General features: G+C 44.4%; 1 protein-coding gene across 1 annotated transcript in view; it reads right to left on the reverse strand.

Annotated features, from left to right (window-relative positions):
• Positions 1 to 24,430, reverse strand: part of LOC126426523 (pleckstrin homology domain-containing family G member 5) — a 556,069-nt gene that overhangs the window by 262,888 nt on the left and 268,751 nt on the right. Inside the window, exon 6 of the mRNA XM_050088427.1 lies at positions 10,171 to 10,325. Coding sequence (XP_049944384.1) covers positions 10,171 to 10,325 — 155 coding nt within the window. The remainder of the gene's footprint in view (positions 1 to 10,170; positions 10,326 to 24,430) is intronic.

Genomic DNA, 24,430 nt, shown 5'->3' on the forward strand with positions numbered 1-24,430 from the left:
TGGGCAGTGATCGAGTTTCTTTTGGCGGAAAACCAGGGCATCTCAGATATTCATAGGCGCTTGCAGAATGTCTACGGTGATCTGGCAGTGGACAAAAGCACGGTGAGTCGTTGGGAAAAGCGTGTGTCATCATCGGCGCAAGGTCAAGCGAGACTGTCTGATCTCCCGCGTGCGGGCCGGCCATGCACAGCTGTGACTCCTGCAATGGCGGAGCGTGCGAACACACTCGTTCGAGATGATCGACGGATCACCGTCAAACAACTCAGTGCTCAACTTGACATCTCTGTTGGTAGTGCTGTCACAATTGTTCACCAGTTGGGATATTCAAAGGTTTGTTCCCGCTGGGTCCCTCGTTGTCTAACCGAACACCATAAAGAGCAAAGGAGAACCATCTGTGCGGAATTGTTTGCTTGTCATGTGGCTGAGGGTGACAATTTCTTGTCAAAGATTGTTACAGGTGATGAAACATGGGTTCATCACTTCGAACCTGAAACAAAACGGCAATCAATGGAGTGGCGCCACACCCACTCCCCTACCAAGAAAAAGTTTAAAGCCATACCCTCAGCCGGTAAAGTCACGGTTACAGTCTTCTGGGACGCTGAAGGGGTTATTCTGTTCGATGTCCTCCCCGTGGTCAAACGATGAACTCTGAAGTGTATTGTGCTACTCTTCAGAAATTGAAGAAACGACTTCAGCGTGTTCGTAGGCACAAAAATCTGAACGAACTTCTCCTTCTTCATGACAACGCAAGACCTCACACAAGTCTTCGCACCCGAGAGGAGCTCACAAAACTTCAGTGGACTGTTCTTCCTCATGCACCCTACAGCCCCGATCTCGCACCGTCGGATTTCCATATGTTTGGCCCAATGAAGGACGCAATCCGTGGGAGGCACTACGCAGATGATGAAGAAGTTATTGATGCAGTACGAAGTTGGCTCCGACATCGACCAGTGGAATGGTACCGTGCAGGCATACAGGCCTTCATTTCAAGGTGGCATAAGGCTGTAGCATTGAATGGAGATTACGTTGAAAAATAGTGTTGTGTAGCTATAGGATTGGGGAATAACCTGGTGTATTTCAATGCTGAATAAAACAACCCCTGTTTCAGAAAAAAAATGTGTTGCATTACTTATTGAACTTCCCTCATATACTGACTTTTTGATCACCCGGTATATCAACAGCTAGCTGCAGCTGTAGAACACCAAAATTCTCACTGTTCCCAGTACTTCCTATACCCAAGCCTGCTGAAACAGGCGTTGCTGTGTGTCAACAGAAACAATGTGCGTTGTGTTTGGTTGCTACCATGTGCGAGTGTCGTACTGGGCTATGTTCTGATTTCCTGTAACACCAAGAGCTCCCTCGTGGTTATCCCACGCACCCTCACTGCAAATCTGTACGTCAGTCTGGTGACTCAACCTGCTGAGCTGCCGCTTATGAACAGCATTCCAGGGGATGTTTTTCAACAGGATAACGCTCGTCCACATACCGCTGTTGTAACCCAAAATGCTCTACAGGGTGTCGACATGTTTGCCTTGGACTGCTCGATCACCCATCTCCAATCGGGAACATGTGGGACATCATCACTCACAAACAGCGTTAGCCGTCCCTGTATTGAGCGACCAAGGTTGTACAGGGAACGAAATCCTAACAGGTGTCATCCGTCACGAGGAGTGTTTATTTCTCTCGAGCGATGAATGCAGGAGACTGGTTCACTAGAAACAGGAAACATGGGACCTGGCAACATGAGGACCACTCGCAGACCAGATTTTGGAAAAGAGGTGCTCGTACGTGTTGCAGCTTACCCCGCTACAAGTATTCGTCGTATTGCACGTGAAATGGGTGCTGCACATACTAGCGTGTAGCGAGTACTCCACGAACAACAACTACACCCATATCTCCCACAACGAGTCCATGTAGTGCTTGTGACTGACTTTGCACAAGGGTAGCATTGCGTCAGCGGTTGCTCCAACAATGTGTCGATCGACCAGTTTTCCCCCAAATCGTGCTGTTTACTGACGAGGCTTCATTTGGTCGTGATTGTATATCGATCATCAGGAACAGCCATGGGTGGGGTGAGGAAAAAAATGGCTGTGAGCACTATGGGACTTAACATCTGAGGTCATCAGTCCCCTAGAACTTAGAACTACTTAAACCTAAGGACATCACACACATCCATGCCCGAGGCAGGATTCGAACCTGCGACCATACCGGTCGCGCGGTTCCAGACTGATGCGCCTAGAACCGCTCGGCCACACACGCCAGCCTGGGGCGAGGAAAACCCTCACACTGGCGTAGAATCACACCATCTACATCTACATGGTTATTCTGCAATTCACACTTAAGTGCCTGGCAGAGTGTTCATCGAACCATTTTGATACTACTCCTCTACCACTCCACTCTCGAATGGCGCGAGGGAAAATGGAACACCTAAATCTTTCCGTTCGAGCTCTGATTTCTCTTATTTTATTCTCATGATCATTTGTCCCTACGTAGGTGGGTGTCAACAAAATATTTTCGCATTCGGAAGAGAAAGTTGGTGATTGAAATTTCGGAAATAGATCTCGCCGCAAAGAAGACCGCTTCTGTTTCAGTGACTGCCACCCCAACTCACGTATCATATCAGTGACACTCTCACCCCTATTGCGCGATAACACGAAACGAGGTGCCCTTCTTTGCACTTTTTCGATGTCCTCCATCAATCCTACCTGGTAAGGATCCCACACCGCGCAGCAATATTCCAGCAGATGACGGACAAGTGTAATGTAGGCTGTCTATTTAGTGCGTTTGTCGCATCTTCTAAATGTTCTGCCAACAAAGCGCCTTCCCCACAATATTATCTATGTGGTCTTTCCAATTTAAGTTGCTCGTAATTGTAATTCCTAGGTATTTAGTCGAATTGACAGCCCATAGATTTCTGCAATTTATCATATACCCAAAATTCATCGGATTTCTTTTAGTACCCATGTGAATGACCTCGCACTTTTCTTTGTTTAGTGCCAATTGCCACTTTTCGCACCGTACACAAATTCTCTCTAGATCATTTTGTAATTTGAATTGATCGTCTTTACTAGACGGTAAATTACAGCGTCATCTGCAAACAATCTAAGGGGGCTGCTCAGATAATCACCTAGATCATTTATATAAATCAGGAACAGCAGAGGGCCTATGACACTACCTTGCGGAACGCCAGATATCACTTCTGTTCTACTCGATGATTTACCCTCTATCACTACGAACTGTGACCTCTCATCAAGTCAGTTTTCCTGTGAATATCTGGGCTGGCATTGTAGGCGACAATCTCATTGGGCCATATTTTCTACCTGGCCGTTTGAATGGCCGCCTGTTCTTGAGATTCGTTCTACCCCAGTTGTTGGAGAACTTACCAATGGCTGTTCGAGAGGATGTGGGTAAAACATGGAGGTGAATCGCCTCACTTCAGTGTGGATGTCCGCAACCATCTAAATACTGCATTTCCTGGTCGTTGGATTGGAAGGTCCTATCCCATGGCCTGCGAGGTTACCCGACCTGAATTCCCTTGATTATTTCCTATGGGTATACCGAAAGCCACTTTTGTATGAGACCCCAGTGGATACGGAGATGGAATTAGTTTCCAGAATTGCAGCTACCTGTGATTCGAAATAGACCAGGGATATTTGTGAGCGTGCGTCAGAATCTTGTTTCGCCGATGTCATGCTTGGTTTGAGCTTGACGACCGGCAGTTTCAGCACATTTTGAAAGATACAGTATAAATTCTACATTCGTTATCCCAGTTGCAGTTAATCGTAACTAATGTAAATAAAAAAGAACACAGTAATGTGATTTTTGTTCCTGTTATCTCCTTAAGCTGGCTTCTCCGACCCCAGGTTGCCTACCCGGAGGTCACTGTTTAAATTTAGCTCGTGTTCCTATTTTTTTTCACAAAATTATGAACTTTCCGTCCGGTTGTTGACGTGTACGTTCTCCTTCTGTAATCTTGGATAGTGTCATACTATACATTGGTTACAGGCTATGAGTCACATGGTAAGAATATATTACTGTCGCAAGTGAATGTGATGAATGCTCTATGGCCTGTTAAATTTTTGCATGCTCTTACGCAAACAACCTCTACAGCCTACAAGAACACCACACGGCAGACATACTTTTGTGTGTGTGTGTGTGTGTGTGTGTGTGTTTTTTTTATGTGCGTGAAACGTGAAGTTCAGAGCTCATGTATCAATGGACAAAAGCAGTTCAATGTAACTCTCAAAAATTCTCCAGAAATTCGAGTTTCGAAGCTTTCCGAGAGCCTTCAATACAATAAACCAAAATCGATTTTTCGACGGGCTATGTGGCTGTGTGATGAAATGATCGCCTCACACTTGGTAGGCTGTAGTAAACGTTTTAACAGACGTTCACGTAAAGCGTAAAATATATAAGGACGATATAAAATAATATGTATTCTTTTTTTTTAATTTCAACAATCATAAATGATCAGTAATTAGGAATGGAAACTAGATTTTTGTGTGCGATATGTAATTAGAAACAAGAAGACGCGGAGTTTTAATAATAATGACAATTATATGTGTGTTAATTAGGATGTATTGGATCAATTTTATTTTTAAATGGCATATGTATTCGAACTGAAACGAAAAAGAACGAAGGAAATAATGACTGAAGAGAAACTCGAACAGCGATCCTGCGTTACCAGTCTCGAATGTTACCGATTTTTGTCATCTTTGTACATTTTACGCATCACAGGAATGCTCGTACAAGGCAAACTCTTCGTCGCACGTCCCTCAGATTTAGTGGTAAGATGGCCCCGTGAACAGCCCGTCAAAAACTGAATACAGATTAAGCATGAAAACAGGTAGAAGGTGTACTGAGCTGTGAGAAAAGAAGCAAAATAAATACAGTTTAAGGTCCAATCTCAAGATGTGCAACATCGAACGTACACTCATGCTCATAAATTAAGGATAATTGCAGAATGTGGTGCTACACAACGTGGCACTACACAAAACTGGCGCTAATAGCATAGGCACATAGGCAACACACACGATAGATATGTAAGGCTACGGTATTGGTGATAAGTTGAGAAAACCGTCCCGAAACACATGTGCTACAAAACACCACTGTTTCCTGCGCATGTACCCCAACATCAGTATGGGATATGATCACCGTGCACACGTACACAGGCCGCGCAACGGGTTGCCATACTCTGGATCAGGTGGTCGAGCAGCTGCTGGGGTATAGCCTCCCATTCTTGCACCAGTGCCTGTCGGAGCTCCTGAAGTGTCGTAGGGGTTTGAAGACGTGCAGCGATACGTCGACCGAGAGCATCTCAGACGTGCTCGATCGGGTTTAGGTCTGGAGAACAGGCAGGCCACTCCATTCGCCTGATATCTTCTGTTTCAAGGCACTCCTCCACGATGGCAGCTCGGTGGGGCCGTGCGTTATCATCCGTCAAGAGGAAGGTGGGACCCACTGCACCCATGAAAAGGCGGACATACTGGTGCAAAATGACGTCCCGACACACCTGACCTGTTACAGTTCTTCTGTCAAAGACATGCAGGGGTGTACGTGCACCAATCATAATCCCACCCCACAACATCAAACCACGACCTCCATACAGGTCCCTTTCAAGGACATTAATGGCTTGGTATCTGGTTCCTGGTTCACGCCAGATGACAACCTGGCGAGAATCACTGTTCAGGCTGTACCATGACTCGTTCGTAAACGTAACCTGGGACCACTGTTCCAATGACCGTGTACTGTGTTCTTGACACCAGGCTTTACGGGCTCTCCTGTGACCAGGGGTCAGTGGAATGCACCTTGCAGGTCTCCGGGCGAATAAATCGTGTCTGTTCAGTCGTCTGCAGACGGTGTGTCTGGAGACAACTGTTCCAGTGGCTGCGGTAAGGTCCCGAGCGGGGCTACCTGCAGCACTCCGTGGCCGTCTGCGGGCACTGATATCGGTCTTCTTGTGGTGTTGTACACTGTGGACGTCCCGTACTGTAGCGCCTGGACACGTTTCCTGTCTGCTGGAATCGTTGCCACAATCTTGAGATCAAACTTTGTGGCACACGGAGGGCCCGTGCTACGACCTGCTGTGTTTGACCAGCCTCCTAGTATTCTACCCCTCATAACGTCATCAATATGTGTTCTTTGAGCCATTTTCAACACACAGCATTAGCACGACTGAAAACGTCTACACAGTTACTTGCTGCCGGCCGGTGTTGCCCAGCGGTTCAAGGCGCTTAAGTCCGAAACCGCGCTGCTGCTATGGTAGCAGGTTCGAATCCTGCCTCGGGCATGGATGTGTGTGATGTCCTTAGGTTAGTTAGGTTTAAGTCTAGGAGACTGATGACCTCGGATAGTGCTTAGAGCCATTTGAACCATTTTGAACTTACTTGCTGCACCGTACTCTGACATGCACCAACACACCTCCGCGTGTCAAATGCACTGCATGGTCGTACCCAGAGGTGAATTAAACCCGCAAACCGCCCGCCAGAGCATTGTCTCACCATGTATCACCATTATCCTTAATTTATGAGCCTGAGTGTACTTGTATAGCCACGGCGTCATGGTTGTGTGGTCACTGTGTTGGACTGCCAAGCTCGAGATCCGTGTCTAAATTTCGCTCGTGCTCCTTCTTTTTTCACAAAAGTATAAACTTTCCGTCCGGTCGTTGACGTGTATGTTCTCCTTCTGTAATCTTGGCTAGTGTCATGCTATACATAGGTTATAGGCTATGAGTCAAACGGTAAGAATATATTACTATCGCAGGTGAACGTCGTGAAGAGCGAGAGCAGGCGAGATGCAGCTCCTACCTTTCACAGAAATGAAAACAAATAATAAACGCGTGTGAACTATGTCACATCACAGGTATTCCAAAGTCAAAATTCCAAACCGGAACGCAAGAGTCATAACATGTGACATCTGGGTTGAACAAATAGGAGGTCACTTTCTTACACCTCACTGTTGAAAACGGATGTTACACCACGACACATACACAAATATTAATACAGCAAACATACACGTCAATAACCGGACGGACAATTCAGTACCGTAACTACATAACCACGACGCCGTGGCTACGAAAATATGCTCTATCCTGCATAATTGGAGCTTGGACCCTGTTTCTACTGTGCTTCTTTCTCCACGATTCAATACACCTTCTTCCTGTTTACACGCTTGATCATTTTTTTGACGGGCTACCCACTTGCCACTTTACCTCTAAATCTGAGGGGGAAGCGGAGCTTCCCTTGTTGGATCAAGTACCTTCCTTTAAAGATTTGCATAGACCGGGACTCGAAGTCACGGCCCCCAGGTGCCAGGCGAGCATTATAACACAGAGCCACGCTGTTTCTCGAGAAAAAAATATGGTTCTTACTTTAAGATATTAAAGACGTTCGGAAAACTTCGATTTTCTAGAGGATTTATGAGTTACATTGAACAGCTTACGACGACTGATATCAGGGCTCACACACCACAAATATAGACAAACTAGCTTAGCGTTTGCTGCTTCACCCTCGAGGACTGCATGGTGTGCACCAGTTCTTTTGTTTTCTTTAATCGAATTTTGATATTGCTCAAAAAATGCAATAACTTTCAAATATTTCTCGTTAATGAAGGCTATAGAAGAATAGTCTATTCCGAATGTAGTTCATGCCAAAAAGCGATTCTGACAGTTGCAGCCCAAGGGTTCATTTTCTTCATTTTCTTTGCATTCTTTTGGTGATCAAAGCTATCCGGACACCTGGCTGAAAATGATTTACAAGTTCGTGGCGCCCTCCACCGGTAATGCTGGAATTCAGTATGGTGTTGGCCCTGCATTAGCCTTGATGACAGTTTCCACTGTCGGAGGCATACGTTCAATCAGGTGCTGGAAGCTTTCTTGGGGAAATGCAGCCCATTCTTGACAGAGTGCTCCAATGAAGAGAGGTGTCTATGTCGGTCGGTGAGGCCTAGCACGAAAACATTCCAAACGTATTCTATAGGATTCAGGTCAGGGCCCTGTGCAGGCCAAAGTCCATTACAGGGATGTTATTGTCCTGTAACCATTCCGCCACAGGCTGTGCATTATGAACAGGTGCTCGATCGTGTTGAGAGATGCAATCGCCATCTCCGGATTGCTCTTCAACAGTGGGAAGCAAGATGGTGTTTGAAACATCAATGCCGGTCGGTGTGACCGAGCGGTTGTAGGCGCTTCAGTCTGGAACGGCGCGACCGACACGGTCGCAGCTTCGAATCCTGCCTCGGGCATGGATGTATGTGATGTACTTAGGTTAGTTACGTTTAAATAGTTCTCAGTTCTAGGGGACTGATGACCTCAGATGTTAAGTCCCATAGTGCTCATAGCCATCTGAAGCATTTTTAAAACATCCATGTTTGCATGTGCTGTGATAGTGCCATGCAAAACAACTAGAGGTGCGAGCCCCCTCCACGAAAAACGCGATCACACCATAACACCCCCGCCTCCGAATTTACACACGCTTGCAGATGACGTCCACCGGGCATTCGCCATACACACACCCTGCCAACGGATCGCCACATAGTGTACAGTGATTCGTCACTCCACACACAATCGTGCAATATTTACACTGGCGGTCGAGGCGGCCGAGCAGTTGTAGGCGCTTCAGTCTGGAACCACGCGATCACTATGGACGTACGTTCGAATTCTGCCTCGGGCATGGATGTGTGTGATGTCCTTAGGTTAGATGGATTTAAGTAGTTCGAAGTTCTAGGGGACTGATGACTTCATAAGTTAAGTCCCATAGTGCTCAGAGCCATTTGAACCAATGGTTACACTCCTTACACCAAGCGAGGCGTCATATGGCATTTACCAGCGTAATGTGTGGCTTATGAGCAGCCGCTCGACCATGAAATCCCAGTTTTCTCACCTCCCGCCTAACTGTCATAGTACTTCTACATCTACATCTACATTTATACTCCGCAAGCCACCCAACCGTGTGTGGCGGAGGGCACTTTACGTGCCACTGTCATTACCTCCCTTTCCTGTTCCAGTCGCGTATGGTTCGCGGGAAGAACGACTGTCTGAAAGCCTCCGTGCGCGCTCTAATCTCTCTAATTTTACATTCGTGATCTCCTCGGGAGGTATAAGTAGGGGGAAGCAATATATTCGATACCTCATCCAGAAACGCACCCTCTCGAAACCTGGCGAGCAAGCTACACCGCGATGCAGAGCGCCTCTCTTGCAGAGTCTGCCACTTGAGTTTATTAAACATCTCCGTAACGCTATCACGGTTACCAAATAACCCTGTGACGAAACGCGCCGCTCTTCTTTGGATCTTCTCTATCTCCTCCGTCAGACCGATCTGGTACGGATCCCACACTGATGAGCAATACTCAAGTATAGGTCGAACGAGTGTTTTGTAAGCCACCTCCTTTGTTGATGGACTACATTTTCTAAGCACTCTCCCAATGAATCTCAACCTGGTACCCGCCTTACCAACAATTAATTTTATATGATCATTCCACTTCAAATCGTTCCGCACGCATACTCCCAGATATTTTACAGAAGTAACTGCTACCAGTGTTTGCTCCGCTATCATATAATCATACAATAAAGGATCCTTCTTTCTATGTATTCGCAATACATTACTTGCAGTGGATCCTGATGCAGTTTGGAATTCCTGTGTGATGGTGTCGAGAGATGTCTGCCTATTACACATTAAGACCCTTTTCAACTGTCGGCAGTCTGTGTCAGTCAACAGACGAGGTCGGCCTGTACGCTTTTGTGCTGTACGTGTCCCTTCACGTTTCCACTTCACTATCACATCGGATACAGTGGAATTAGGGATGTTTAGGAGTGTGGAAATCTCGTTTACAGACGTATGACACAAGTGACACCCAGTCACCTGACCGCGTTCGAAGTCCGTGAGTTCCGCAGAGCGCCCCATTCAGCAATCTTATGTCTGATGTCTGATGACTACTGAGGTCGCTGATATGGAGTACCTGGCAGTAGGTGGCAGCGCAATGCACCTAATATGAAAAACGTTTGTTTTTGTGGGTGTCCGGATACTTTTGATCATAGTCTTTATGGTTCCTTGAAATGGAACTTTGCCAGGGTGGCATCACTTGTTGGTGTCCAGCAGACCCTACCGCATCACCTGATGAGGCCGTTAGCGACTGTGGAAGAGGCTGGCTGGTCCGGCTGGCTGGCACACTCACCCTGGTGACGACGTGGACGACCTGGACGTAGGCGGCCTCGGTGGCCAGCAGCTCCCAGAGCGCCGCCTGCTGCTGGCGCCGCCTCTCCGTCAGCTCGGCGCCGCCCCCGCACAGCAGCTCCCGCCAGTCGCCTTTGCCCATCTGCTCCAGCTCCTCTGCGGAACACCACACACGGCAATCAGGCGCAGCAACTACCTCGCTGTAGGAGAGGGCCATTTGAAAATGATGAACTACACTGATGAGCAGAAAACATTTGGCCACCTGCTTTACAGTGTGATGTTCTACCTATGGACTGCAATCCTACGTGGCCACAATTTAGGAAGACCTTGGCAGTGATCCCAAAGTATGTCATACCAATCATCTAGGCAATAGCAACTATATGGTTCCGGAGACCTTTTCAAGTCTCAAATATCTGTGATACCAGGTGATCAAAAAGTCAGAACAAATTTGAAGACTTAATAAACCTCAGAATAATGTAGATAGATAGGTAAAAGTTGACACACATGCTTGGAATGACATGGGGTTTTATTAGAACCACCCCATATTGCTAGACGCGTGAAAGATCTCTTGCGTGCGTTGTTTGGTGATGATCGTGTGCTCAGCCGCCACTTTCGTCACACTTGGCCTCCCAGGTCCCAGGACCTCAGTCCGTGCGATTATTGGCTTTGGGGTTACCTGAAGTCGCAAGTGTATCGTGATCGACCGACATCTCTAGGGATGCTGAAAGACAACATCCGACGACAATGCCTCACCATAACTCCGGACATGCTTTACAGTGCTGTTCACAACATTATTCCTCGACTACACCGGTTGTTGAGGAATGATGGTGGACATATTGAGCATTTCCTGTAAAGAACATCATCTTTGCCTTGTCTTACTTTGTTATGCTAATTATTCCTATTCTGATTGATGAAGCGCCACCTGTCGGACATTTTTTGGACGGTTGTATTTCTTTGGTTCTAATAAAATCCAATGTCATTCTAAGCATGTGTGTCAATTTGTACCTCTCTAACTACATTATTCCGTGATTTAATCAGTTTTCAAATTTATGCTGACTTTTTGATCATCCTGTATATACGGGGTGGTCATTGATCGTGACCGGGCCAAATATCTCACGAAATAACTGTGAAACGAAAAAACTACAAAGAACGAATCTTGTCTAGCTTGAAGGGGGAAACCAGATGGCGCTATGGTTGGCCCGCTAGATGGCGCTGCCATAGGTCAAACTGATAACTGCGTTTTTATAAAATATGAACCCCCATTTTTCATTACATATTCGTGTAGTACGTAAAGAAATATGAATGTTTTACTTGCACCACTTTTTTCGCTTTGTGATAGATGCCGCTGCAACAGCCACAAACGAATATGTACGTGGTATCACGTGACTTTCCGCCAGTGCGGACGGTATTTGCTTCGTGATACATTACCCGTGTTAAAATGGACCGTTTACCAATTGCGGAAAAGGTCGATATCGTGTTGAAGTATGGCTATTGTGATCAAAATGCCCAACGGGCGTGTGCTATGTATGCTGCTCGGTATCCTGGACGACATGATCCAAGTGTCCGGAACGTTCGCCGGATAGTTACGTTATTTAAGGAAACAGGAAGTGTTCAGCCACATGTGAAACATCAACCACGGCCTGCAACAAATGATGATGCCCAAGTAGGTCTTTCAGCTCCTGTCGCGGCTAATCCGCACATCAGCAGCACAGCAGCACACAAGCTGCGCAAGAATCGAGAATCTCAAAAACGTCGGTGTTGAGAATGCTACATCATCATCCATTGCACCCGTACCATATTTCTATGCACCAGGAAATGCATGGCGACGACTTTGAAAGTCGTGTACAGTTCTGCCACTGGGCACAAGAGAAATTAACGGACGATGACAGATTTTTTACACGCATTCTATTTAGCGACGAAGCGCCATTCACCAACAGCGGTAACGTAAACCGGCATAATATGCACTACTGGGCAACGGAAAATCCACGATGGCTGCGACAAGTGGAACATCAGCGACCTTGGCGGGTTAATGTATGGTGCGGCATTATGGGAGGAAGGATAATTGGCCCCCATTTTATCGATAGCAAACTAAATGGTGCAATGTATGCTGATTTCCTACGTAATGTCCTACCGATGTTACTACAAGATGCTATATTGCGTGACAAAATGGCGATGTACATCCAACATGATGGATGTCCGGCACATAGCTCGCGTGCGGTTGAAGCGGTACTGAATAGCGCATTCCATGACAGGTGGATTGGTCGTCGAAGCACCATACCGTGGCCCGCACGTTCACCGGATCTGACGTCCCCGGATTTCTTTCTGTGGGGAAAGTTGAAGGATATTTGCTATCGTGATCCACCGACAACGCCTGACAACATGCGTCAGCGCATTGTCAATGCATGTGCGAACATTACGGAATGCGAACTACTCGCTGTTGAGAGGAATGTCGTTACACGTATTGCCGAGTGCATTGAGGTTGACGGACAACATTTTGAGCATTTATTGAATTATTGTGGTATTTACAGGTAATCACGCTTAGCAGCATGCGTTCTCAGAAATGATAATTTCACAAAGGTACATGTATCACATTGGAACAACCGAAATAAAATGTTCAAACGTTCCTACGTTCTGTATTTTAATTTAAAAAAATCTACCTGTTACGAAATCTTCGTCTAAAATCGTGAGCCATATGTTTGTGACTATTACAGCGCCATCTATCACAAAGCGAAAAATGTGCTCCAACTGGAACAGTCATAAAATGGGGGTTCCTACTTAAAAAAGCGCATTTGATATCCGTTTGACCTATGGCAGCGCTATCTAGTGGCCCAACCATAGCGCCATCAGGTTTCCCACTTCAAGCTAGACGAGTTTCGTTCTTTGTAGTTTTTTCGTTTGACAGTTATTTTGTGAGATAGTTGGCCCGGTCACGTTCAATGGACCACCCTGTATATGCAGGCAGAAGCGACGAATGAAAACTTGTACAGAGCCCATGATTCGAATTCGATTCTCCTGCTCACTTGGTAGTTGACACACAGTGGCTTTGCACAACTGCACGGGCTGACCTAACATGGCACCCCTCCTCAGTCCAAGTTCCCATTCACGCCTGAGCCCATTTGGTAGTCCACCTATACACGAACAGCACTGGAGAGATTCTCCAACTGTATTGGAGTAGCATTTCTGTGCCAGGGTGGCGTAGTGGTTAGAGCATTTGCTTAGTGAGCTGGGGACCCGGGTTCGAATCCTGGCCTTGGTAGAAATTTCCATTTGTCACTTCAGTTTACGTATATACAGGGCTATTACAAATGATTGAAGCGATTTCATAAATTCACTGTAGCTCCATTCATTGACATATGGTCACGACACACTACAGATACGTAGAAAAACTCATAAAGTTTTGTTCGGCTGAAACCACACTTCAGGTTTCTGCCGCCAGAGCGCTCGAGAGCGGAGTGAGACAAAATGGCGACAGGAGCCGAGAAAGCGTATGTCGTGCTTGAAATGCACTCACATCAGTCAGGCATAACAGTGCAACGACACTTCAGGACGAAGTTCAACAAAGATCCACCAACTGCTAACTCCATTCGGCGATGGTATGCGCAGTTTAAAGCTTCTGGATGCCTCTATAAGGGGAAATCAACGGGTCGGCCTGCAGTAAACGAAGAAACGGTTGAACGCGTGTGGGCAAGTTTCATGCGTAGCCCGTGGAAGTCGACGAATAAAGGAAGCAGGGAGCTATACGTAACACAGCCGACGGTTTGGAAAATCTTACGGAAAAGGCTAAAGCAGAAGCATTTCTTAAACAGGAGATTGGAAAGCCGATGGATCGGTCGTGGTGGAGATCATGATCAACAATTCATGTCATGGCCTCCACGCTCTCCTGACTTAACCCCATGCGATTTCTTTCTGTGGGGTTATGTCAAAGATTCATTGTTTAAACCTCCTCTACCAAGAAACGTGCCAGAACTGCGAGCTCGAATCAACACTGCTTTCGAACTCATTGATGGGGACATGCTCTGCCGAGTGTGGGAGGAACTTGATTCTCGGCTTGATGTCTGCCGAAACACTAAAGGGGCACATATCGAACATTTGTGAATGCCTAAAAAAACTTTTTGAGTTTTTGTATGTGTGTGCAAAGCATTGTGAAAATATCTCAAATAATGAAGTTATTGTAGAGCTGTGAAATCACTTCAATCATTTGTAATAACCCTGTACATTACGAATAGGTCACGCAACAGGCATAGACAGTGGACCTGTTGATTATAGCAGTAGAAACATTGCCTAATAGTGTCCTGAGTGTGTTCCATCAGGTTCAGATAAGGCCAATTCTGTGCCCAAGATATTAACGAACGTTCATTATAGTAGGAATGCTATGCTGATTCTGGGTGAAGCTATGACCTTGGACACTCCTCCCCATACACCCCAATTTTCTCCTACACCATCCCCCCCCCCCCCCCGCATTATCCCCACATCCCTAAGCCATGCCTCGTCCCCTCCCCAACCCTGCCATTGGTAAGTTATGCACCCTTTTTTAAAGAATACGCCATCGGAGAGCTTCCAAGCCAATGTAAATATTTATCTCTGCCAATAACACCTCAAAATTTTCATACCTAACGATATTTTTCACCTTCATGGAAACAAGGTAATTAGAGAATTCAAATTAAAACATTTTTGATTTTTTTACTTATTCCACCATCATAAGGTTCATATCTCTTTAAATCTGTGGAAGGAACGCAGACTATCTTTTTCTTCACTGATGTGTATTATGTGTATTCTTAATACATATCCTACATTATCGAGGACCTTCTCGCTATGAATCTGTAGACCCAAAAGTATACCTATAATCTAATGTACACACATCTCACATATAGCCACCATAGTCATTATACTGTAGACATGTATCAGATGATCAAGATCATATAAATGGCAATAATGATCACATTGCAGATTACTGTTATCACATAACTGGTGGTCAAGTGGTGATGTCATCACATAAATAACTAATCTGCTTCACGTTAACTGCTCATGTAAATGAAGGTTGTGATCATGTAAATGACGATTTTTATCACGTAATTGACGACTGTGATAACGTAAATGACGATACCGATTACGTTAATGATTATCTAAACGACGATCATGATGAAATAACTGACGATCGCAGTTATGCAAATGATGCTTACGATCAAGTACATGGCCGTCGTGGTCAAATGAACTGCGATCGTGATCGCGATCGTGATCACGTAAATGATGATTGCAATCTCGCACGTGACACCCGTCATATCATAAATGACGAACGTGATAGCTTAATTATTCGTGTAGTGACCTGGATTTTCATGCAATATCAAGTAGTAAAATATGCATGCAGTCTTGCAGTATCATACCACTAAACACACGGACACGCAAACACACAATGAGGCAGCAAAACGATACAAATATGAGACATCAAAATTCAGTCCTAATTTCTGTTGTCTGCTAAAACAGTACATAACCAATTTATCTAAATTTTTCACTTCGGCTCATACGTTGTCTGACAGTACGTTTTTGTACATAGAAAGTGCCCTTTCTATTTTACAAGAAGTGGTTAAGTGCATTGTTGAAAAAATTTCGGACAATTCTAGAAGCCATTACTAAACTTTAGAATCCGAGACAAATGTATGAGGTACCCGAATTCATCAGATCCTGAGAGGTAAGATATCAGCGGATTTCGTTTGCTAGCGACAATGGAAAATGATTAACTTCTCACGATTGGGGGTGCACAGCCATGTAGAATTTTTTAAAGGACATTGAATGTAGAAATTGTTTATTTCATCACTACAATTTCGACATTTGGGTCATTTTCAAGTGGTACTGCAAAAGATTTTGTTTCAGCACACGTGACTTTAAAATCCTCCGAGATGTATACATGTCATCGTCAAAAATTAGGCCTTTTCACTGTAGAAATACAGTAACATCACGCGAATGTGAAGCTCTGTACGATGTGGAAAGAAAAACGTCTACTTTTGACGATGATTGCATGAATGTCGGAGGATTTTAAAGTCTCACATGTGCAGGATGGAACTCTTTTGTAGTGCCACTTGAGGATGACACAAAGGCAGAAAACTGCAATAGTTAAATAAATAATTTGTAAAGTCAACGACGAATATGATGTCTTTAAAAAAAACCGTGGGAAATGTTGCATTGTCGACGGACTTCGTAATACCAAGTACACACAGTTACACGAACCAACGCCCTGTTCACAATTGGTTAAATTAATTAACGGCTTAATGATTAATTAATTGCTTAATAATAATTGATACAGAGTCTGTAAATTTCATATTGAGCTACATCAGAGGCGACTGCAGTGAATGCGTACGGAACAGGACAGGATAGCACTGCAGAGGGAACTACCCCCTACAGTGCTGCCAACATATTTTCGTGCAGCATCACTCAAGTACGATAATTCGTAACGGCTAAGTGATTAATTAATTGCTTAATAATAATTGATACAGAGTCTGTAAATTTCATATTGAGCTACATCAGAGGCGACTGCAGTGAATGGGTACGGAACAGGACAGGATAGCACTGCAGAGGGAACTACCCCCTACAGTGCTGCCAACATATTTTCGTGCAGCATCACTCAAGTAGGATAATTCGTAACGGCTTAATGATTAATTAATTGCTTCATAATAATTGATACAGAGTCTGTAAATTTCATATTGAGCTACATCAGAGGCGACTGCAGTGAATGGGTACGGAACAGGACAGGATAGCACTGCAGAGGGAACTACCCCCTACAGTGCTGCCAACATATTTTCGTGCAGCATCACTCAAGTAGGATAATTCGTAACGGCTTAATGATTAATTAATTGCTTCATAATAATTGATACAGAGTCTGTAAATTTCATATTGAGCTACATCAGAGGCGACTGCAGTGAATGCGTACGGAGCAGGACAGGATAGCACTGCAGAGGGAACTACCCCCTACAGTGCTGCCAACATATTTTCGTGCAGCATCACTCAGGTACGATAATTCGTATCACTTACAGTGGATAGCAAGGGTTTCAAACACGTATGCAGCGATGGCGAGGCATGACAGAATCTTTGACCAGAGAGTTATTTATCGTTGCTAGTCTGCGCTTGACCGCGCGAGTGTTCAGTTGGAGAGTAGTAGCGCGTGCGAGATGATTCAGTTGCGAGAGAGTTCAGTTGTACGTAGCGAGTCGCGAGAGCATGTAGTAGCGCGCGAGAGACAGTCGCAGTTGTGTGTGAGGAGTCGGCGGGCGTCGACATGGGACTCTGGTCAAGATTCGGGACGAGGTATATTTTTTAAATAAGGTAATGAAGCAGCATTGCGCTCATCTGATAATGTAATGCATCTTAAGTGTAATTAATTTGTTCAAGAATTGCCCCAATAATAATTTTGTTTCCAAAGCAATTTTTTAAGAAAACCATCATTTGAATTGAAAGAACATCTCCCATGCATTTCCTTAAAGAAAAAATTCACTTAAATTCAAAGAATATTTGCGATGCATTTCCTCCAAGCTATGGCGAAGAATAAGAGCAGAATTTAGACATGCAGTTTTACTGAGGTAAGAATTCGGATTATTGCACAGGGCCAAAAGATCGACATTTCGGTCTGTTTGCATTTTCATTGTCACTGAGATTTCATTACCATTGAATTATCTTTCATTTTTGTGGGGAACTGAATTTTGGAACATTTTTAAGTCTTCCATTTTTTGTGGGGACCTTCCACCTGGCTCAGATTCCTATTTCTCATTTAAATTGTCATTGTCAGTCTTTAGATTTAATTGCAGGGAGATTACACTTGGCTCCATTTTTATTTAACTTTGCTACTCTTAATTTTTGTGGGGAGGTTACACTTGGCGACATCCAGTCCAGGATCGTATTCCGTTGAGAATCTTCTGAGAAGTAGTCAGATATTTGCTTTTATTTACTTAATATAATTAGCATTTGGCGCAACGCTTTTACTAATTTTATGACTTTCTTTCCTCAGATCATCGGCAATTCGTTGCTCTGTTGTATTTGTGTGTTGCTTTTGCATTGTGCTTATATGTTTTGTGAATAATTGTGACTACTGTAAAAATGCCGCGAAAGACTGTGAATAGTGTATCGCGAGGTATAATGAATGAAATTACCGACTTAAACAACTTCACCGATAGGACTTGTGACACGCAGTGTAATGATGACAATCCTGCGTTCGCTGACAATCAGTGCGTTCCAACCACTAATGATGATTTTTGTCTCAATAATGAACAAACGAACTCGGTTATGTCCTCTGTTGATTTGACGACAATCGATGACGCGGGGCGCTCTATTGTAATGAGCGCTGCCCAGCATAACAAAACCGGTTTACTAAATTCAAGTGACGAACAGACAAATTTGCCTAATGAAAATGGACAGTGTCCTGAAAGTACGACGGATACATTTAATTCCGAAATAGCGACGCACAGTGCACATTCGATGAGCAGACCTTTTTGTAAATCTCGGAATAACCAAATGGTCACACAAAATGTGACAATTGCAGGTGCACCACTAAACAGCACGGAGAATAGAAATGCTAATATTGACTTTGAACAAATTATGGCAAGGTTGCTACAACAACAATTTAGTGAAAATAACAAACAATTTAAAGAAGATTTCAGACAACTTAGAGAACAGAACAAACAAGATAACGAAAATCTCAAACAACAGTTAAATGAAAAATTAGACGACAATTCCAGACAGCTTAGTGAACAAATTAGAGACGTTGCTGCGCAATGTCATGATACTAAGGAACAGTTACGCGAGAAAATTGAGGCTTGTTCAAGAAAAAAATAGCGAAGAAATTAGATCTGTTGCTCAAGAATTAAGGAAAATGCAAACAGCCGCAACAGAAACACTTAGAGCGGAAATTAGTACAGTCGCTAAACAATGCTCTGAAAAAGCTACACAATTACGCGACGAGTTTAAAGCAATGCAAACAAGGGGCAGTGATCGAGTTTCTTTTGGCGGAAAACCAGGGCATCTCAGATATTCATAGGCGCTTGCAGAATGCCTACGGTGATCTGGCAGTGGACAAAAGCACGGTGAGTCGTTGGGCAAAGCGTGTGTCATCATCGCCGCAAGGTCAAGCAAGACTGTCTGATCTCCCGCGTGCGGGCCGGCCGTGCACAGCTGTGACTCCTGCAATGGCGGAGCGTGCGAACACACTCGTTCGAGATGATCGACGGATCACCATCAAACAACTCAATGCTCAACTTGACATCTCTGTTGGTACTGCTGTCACAATTGTTCACCAGTTGGAATATTCAAAGGTTTGTTCCCGCTGGGTCCCTCGTTGTCTAACCGAACACCATAAAGAGCAAAGGAGAACCATCTGTGCGGAATTGCTTGCTCGTCATGTGGCTGAGGGTGACAATTTCTTGTCAAAGATTGTTACAGGCGATGAAACATGGGTTCATCACTTCGAACCTGAAACAAAACGGCAATCAATGGAGTGGCGCCACACCCACTTCCCTATCAAGAAAATGTTTAAATCCATACCCTCAGCTGGTAAAGTCACGGTTACAGTCTTCTGGGACGCTGAAGGGGTTATTCTGTTCGATGTCCTTCCCCGTGGTCAAACGATCAACTCTGAAGTGTATTGTGCTACTCTTCATAAATTGAGGAAACGACTTCAGCGTGTTCGTAGGCACAAAAATCTGAATGAACTTCTCCTTCTTCGTGACAACGCAAGACCTCACACAAGTCTTCGCACCCGAGAGGAGCTCACAAAACTTCAGTGGTCTGTTCTTCCTCATGCACCCTACAGCCCCGATCTCGCACCGCCGGATTTCCATATGTTTGGCCCAACGAAGGACGCAATCCGTGGGAGGCACTACGCGGATGATGAAGAAGTTATTGATGCAGTACGACGTTGGCTCCGACATCGACCAGTGGAATGGTACCGTGCAGGCATACAGGCCCTCATTTCAAGGTGGCGTAAGGCCGTAGCATTGAATGGAGATTACGTTGAAAAATAGTGTTGTGTAGCTAAAAGATTGGGGAATAACCTGGTGTATTTCAATGCTGAATAAAACAACCCCTGTTTCAGAAAAAAAATGTGTTGCATTACTTATTGAACTGCCCTCGTATACTCTACTTGTTTCATAACCTTGTTACCGCTGACTCATGACGAATGACGTTACACATTTTCATTTACAGGAACAAACCAGAAGAAATTTTTTTTTTCTTTTTCTCTTCTTGCTTTCCCCTATAATTACCCCAAGCAATATATTGCTAACATTTTGAATACAATATATGTCACTGGAAGAATTAAAAATGTTTTGTACTGTTCAATACTTGCTGGCCAATTAGTGCCAATAATTTGTATAACTAAATGAATTATGTTAATACTATGCCATTCATTAGCTCCTGTTTTCAATGATGACTTTTGATGTCTGTAAGTGGCCAATTAGTGCCAATAATTTGTATAACTAAATGAATTATGTTAATACTATGCCATTCATTAGCTCCTGTTTTCAATGATGACTTTTGATGTCTGTAAGTGGCCAATTAGTGCCAATAATTTGTATAACTAAATGAATTATGTTAATACTATGCCATTCATTAGCTCCTGTTATCAATGATGACTTTTGATGTCTGTAACTGGCCAATTAGTGCCAATAATTTGTATGACAAAATGAATTATGTTAATACTATACCATTCATTAGCTCCTGTTTTCAATGATGACTTTTGCTGTCTGTAACTGGCCAATTAGTGCCAATAATTAGTATACCTAGATCAATTATGTTAATACTATGCCATTCATTATCTCCTGTTTTCAATGATGACTTTTGACGTTTGTAACTGGCCGATAAGTGGCAATATGGATTGTAATCAGATGATTTATGAACATTATTCTGTAATATTAAGTACATGGTACAGAAATGTTCAATAACAACTAATGTAATGTAATTCTCAATGAAGACTAGTATGTGACTTAATGTCCTTCAATTACTGACCTAACTACCCTGAATTACTGCAATATCCATTTGTCCTGTCTATCCTCATGATCATGGAGCACTATATTTGGTTTTGCACTAATTCTACGTTGGTGTGCCTTGTAAGAGCGTGGTGTTGACACGACATGCTGTCCACCACCGTGAGCGATGAAGACGTTATTATGGTCCCACTGTTTGCTGTACCTGATGTACTGCCAAAATGATAACATGGAAGATTACTACGACATTTCAGTGTCTTGGCTACGCTGATAAACACTTCTGGGAAAAGAACTTCACATTGTCTCACTTGGTGTTGTACTTCTGTGGAAAGATATGGACTTTCAGTGCACCTGTGTGCAACCTAAAGTGCTACAACCATGATGCAATCCTTCCCTTTCCTATCCTAATTCTTGTAACATAGTGAAAATCATTTTTTGCTAACATCATTTATGTTCATGGCCTATACATTTTTTTCGATTTGCTGAACTCCAGTGCAAGTACACTTATGTCACTTGTCAACATGATTTTTTGCCATTATGTTTATTTGTCGTGAAAATGCTAAAGACATTTTTTTCGATTTGTTGATATATTCTGAAGTACAGTATATGTGCACTGTTGTCTTTTATATTGTATATAAATTTTTGATTTGCTCATATGTTCTGAACTACAGTACACGTGCACTTATGAAGAATTTTCCAGTGCATGTGCACCTATGTCATGTGTTAATATGTTTTGTGCTGAACGTCAGTAAGTGTGCACTTTTGACATTTATCAATATGATTTGTATATACACTCCTGGAAATGGAAAAAAGAACACATTGACACCGGTGTGTCAGACCCACCATACTTGCTCCGGACACTGCGAGAGGGCTGTACAAGCAATGATCACACGCACGGCACAGCGGACACACCAGGAACCGCGGTGTTGGCCGTCGAATGGCGCTAGCTGCGCAGCATTTGTGCACCGCCGCCGTCAGTGTCAGCCAGTTTGCCGTGGCATACGGAGCTCCATCGCAGTCTTTAACACTGGTAGCATGCCGCGACAGCGTGGACGTGAACCGTATGTGCAGTTGACGGACTTTGAGCGAGGGCGTATAGTGGGCATGCGGGAGGCCGGGTGGACGTACCGCCGAATTGCTCAACACGTGGGGCGTGAGGTCTCCACAGTACATCGATGTTGTCGCCAGTGGTCGGCGGAAGGTGCACGTGCCCGTCGACCTGGGACCGGACCGCAGCGACGCACGGATGGAGACGTGTCGTCTTCAGCCATGAGAGTCGCTTCTGCCTTGGTGCCAATGATGGTCGTATGCGTGTTTGGCGCCGTGCAGGTGAGCGCCACAATCAGGACTGCATACGACCGAGGCACACAGGGCCAACACCCGGCATCATGGTGTGGGGAGCGGTCTCCTACACTGGCCGTACACCACTGGTGATCGTCGAGGGGACACTGAATAGTGCACGGTACATCCAAACCGTCATCGAACCCATCGTTCTACCATTCCTAGACCGGGAAGGGAACTTGCTGTTCCAACAGGACAATGCATGTCCGCATGTATCCCGTGCCACCCAACGTGCTCTAGAAGGTGTAAGTCAACTACCCTGGCCAGCAAGATTTCCGGATCTGTCCCCCATTGAGCATGTTTGGGACTGGATGAAGCGTCGTCTCACGCGGTCTGCACGTCCAGCACGAACGCTGGTCCAACTGAGGCGCCAGGTGGAAATGGCATGGCAAGCCGTTCCACAGGACTACATCCAGCATCTCTACGATCGTCTCCATGGGAGAATAGCAGCCTGCATTGCTGCGGAAGGTGGATATACACTGTACTAGTGCCGACATTGTGCATGCTCTGTTGCCTGTGTCTATGTGCCTGTGGTTCTGTCAGTGTGATCATGTGATGTATCTGACCCCAGGAATGTGTCAATCAAGTTTCCCCTTCCTGGGACAATGAATTCACGGTGTTCTTATTCAATTTCCAGGAGTGTACATTTTTCTGATTTGTGATACGTTCTGTACTCATTGTATAAATTTTTTGTCTTTGTCTAATGTTTTGTATTCGGTGCATGTGCACCACATTTAATTCATGTTTTACATCTGCATATTCTATGAATCGTAAAAGTTAATTAGTTAAGAAAAAATTTGTTGCTCATGGCAAGTCCAAATGACTCACCATCGCTGCCAAATTTTTGCCCCCCAGTGGAGGGTTATGAAACACGTATGCAGCGATGGCGAGGCATGACAGAATCTTTGACCAGAGAGTTATTTATCGTTGCTAGTTTGCGCTTGACCGCGCGAGTGTTCAGTTGGAGAGTAGTAGCGCGTGCGAGATGATTCAGTTGCGAGAGAGTTCAGTTGTACGTAGCGAGTCGCGAGAGCATGTAGTAGCGCGCGAGAGACAGTCGCAGTTGTGTGTGAGGAGTCGGCGGGCGTCGACATGGGACTCTGGTCAAGATTTGGGACGAGGTATATTTATTAAGGTAATGAAGCAGCACTGCGCACATCTGAGAATGTAATGTATCTTAACTAATTAATTTGTCCAAGAAATGCCCCAATAATAATTTTATTTTCAAAGCAAATTTTTAAGAAAACAATCATTTGAATTGAAAGAAAGTTTCCCATGCATTTCCTTAAAGAAAAGTTTCACTTAAATTCAAAGTTGCACAGGGCCTAAGATCGACATTTCGGTCTATTTGCGTTTTCATTGTCACTGAGATTTCATTATCATTGAATTGTCTTACATTTTTGTGGGGAGCTTATACTTGGGTCAGATTGCGATTCTTACATTTAATTGTCATTGTCAGTAGATTTCATTGTGGGGAGGTCACACTTGGCTCCAATTTTTTATTATTTTTTATTTAAATATTTCTGTGGGGATGATACTGCTTTGTGGCTCCCATTCTTATTAACTTTGTTTTTAATAAATTTCTCTGGGGAGGTTACAGGTAGGCAGCAGTGACAGAAGGCACAAAGTATGCTGACTTATACTGATGGCTACCAAGTCGAACTAGGGCGCTTTAGCTCACTAACAAAATTCGCAAAATTACTCATATTCTGCATTTTTGGCATGATGCATACGAAAAAAAAAATCAGTTAAAATTACTGTCATGCAGTGAATCCATAAAAATGATGTAATCTTCTTCTTATGCGTGTGTCTTTATCCCATGGTTTCGCAGAGTTGGCATGGTGAATATTAAGGGGTGGCCAGATGCCCTTCCTTCCATCCAGTACCCCCTCCCCCCCCCTCCCGTGGGATGGAATTAGTGTACCCCAGCTGCCTGCATCCAGTTTAATCCATGGAATA

This window comes from Schistocerca serialis, chromosome 11, assembly GCF_023864345.2.
Source record: "Schistocerca serialis cubense isolate TAMUIC-IGC-003099 chromosome 11, iqSchSeri2.2, whole genome shotgun sequence".
NCBI lineage: Eukaryota > Metazoa > Arthropoda > Insecta > Orthoptera > Acrididae > Schistocerca > Schistocerca serialis.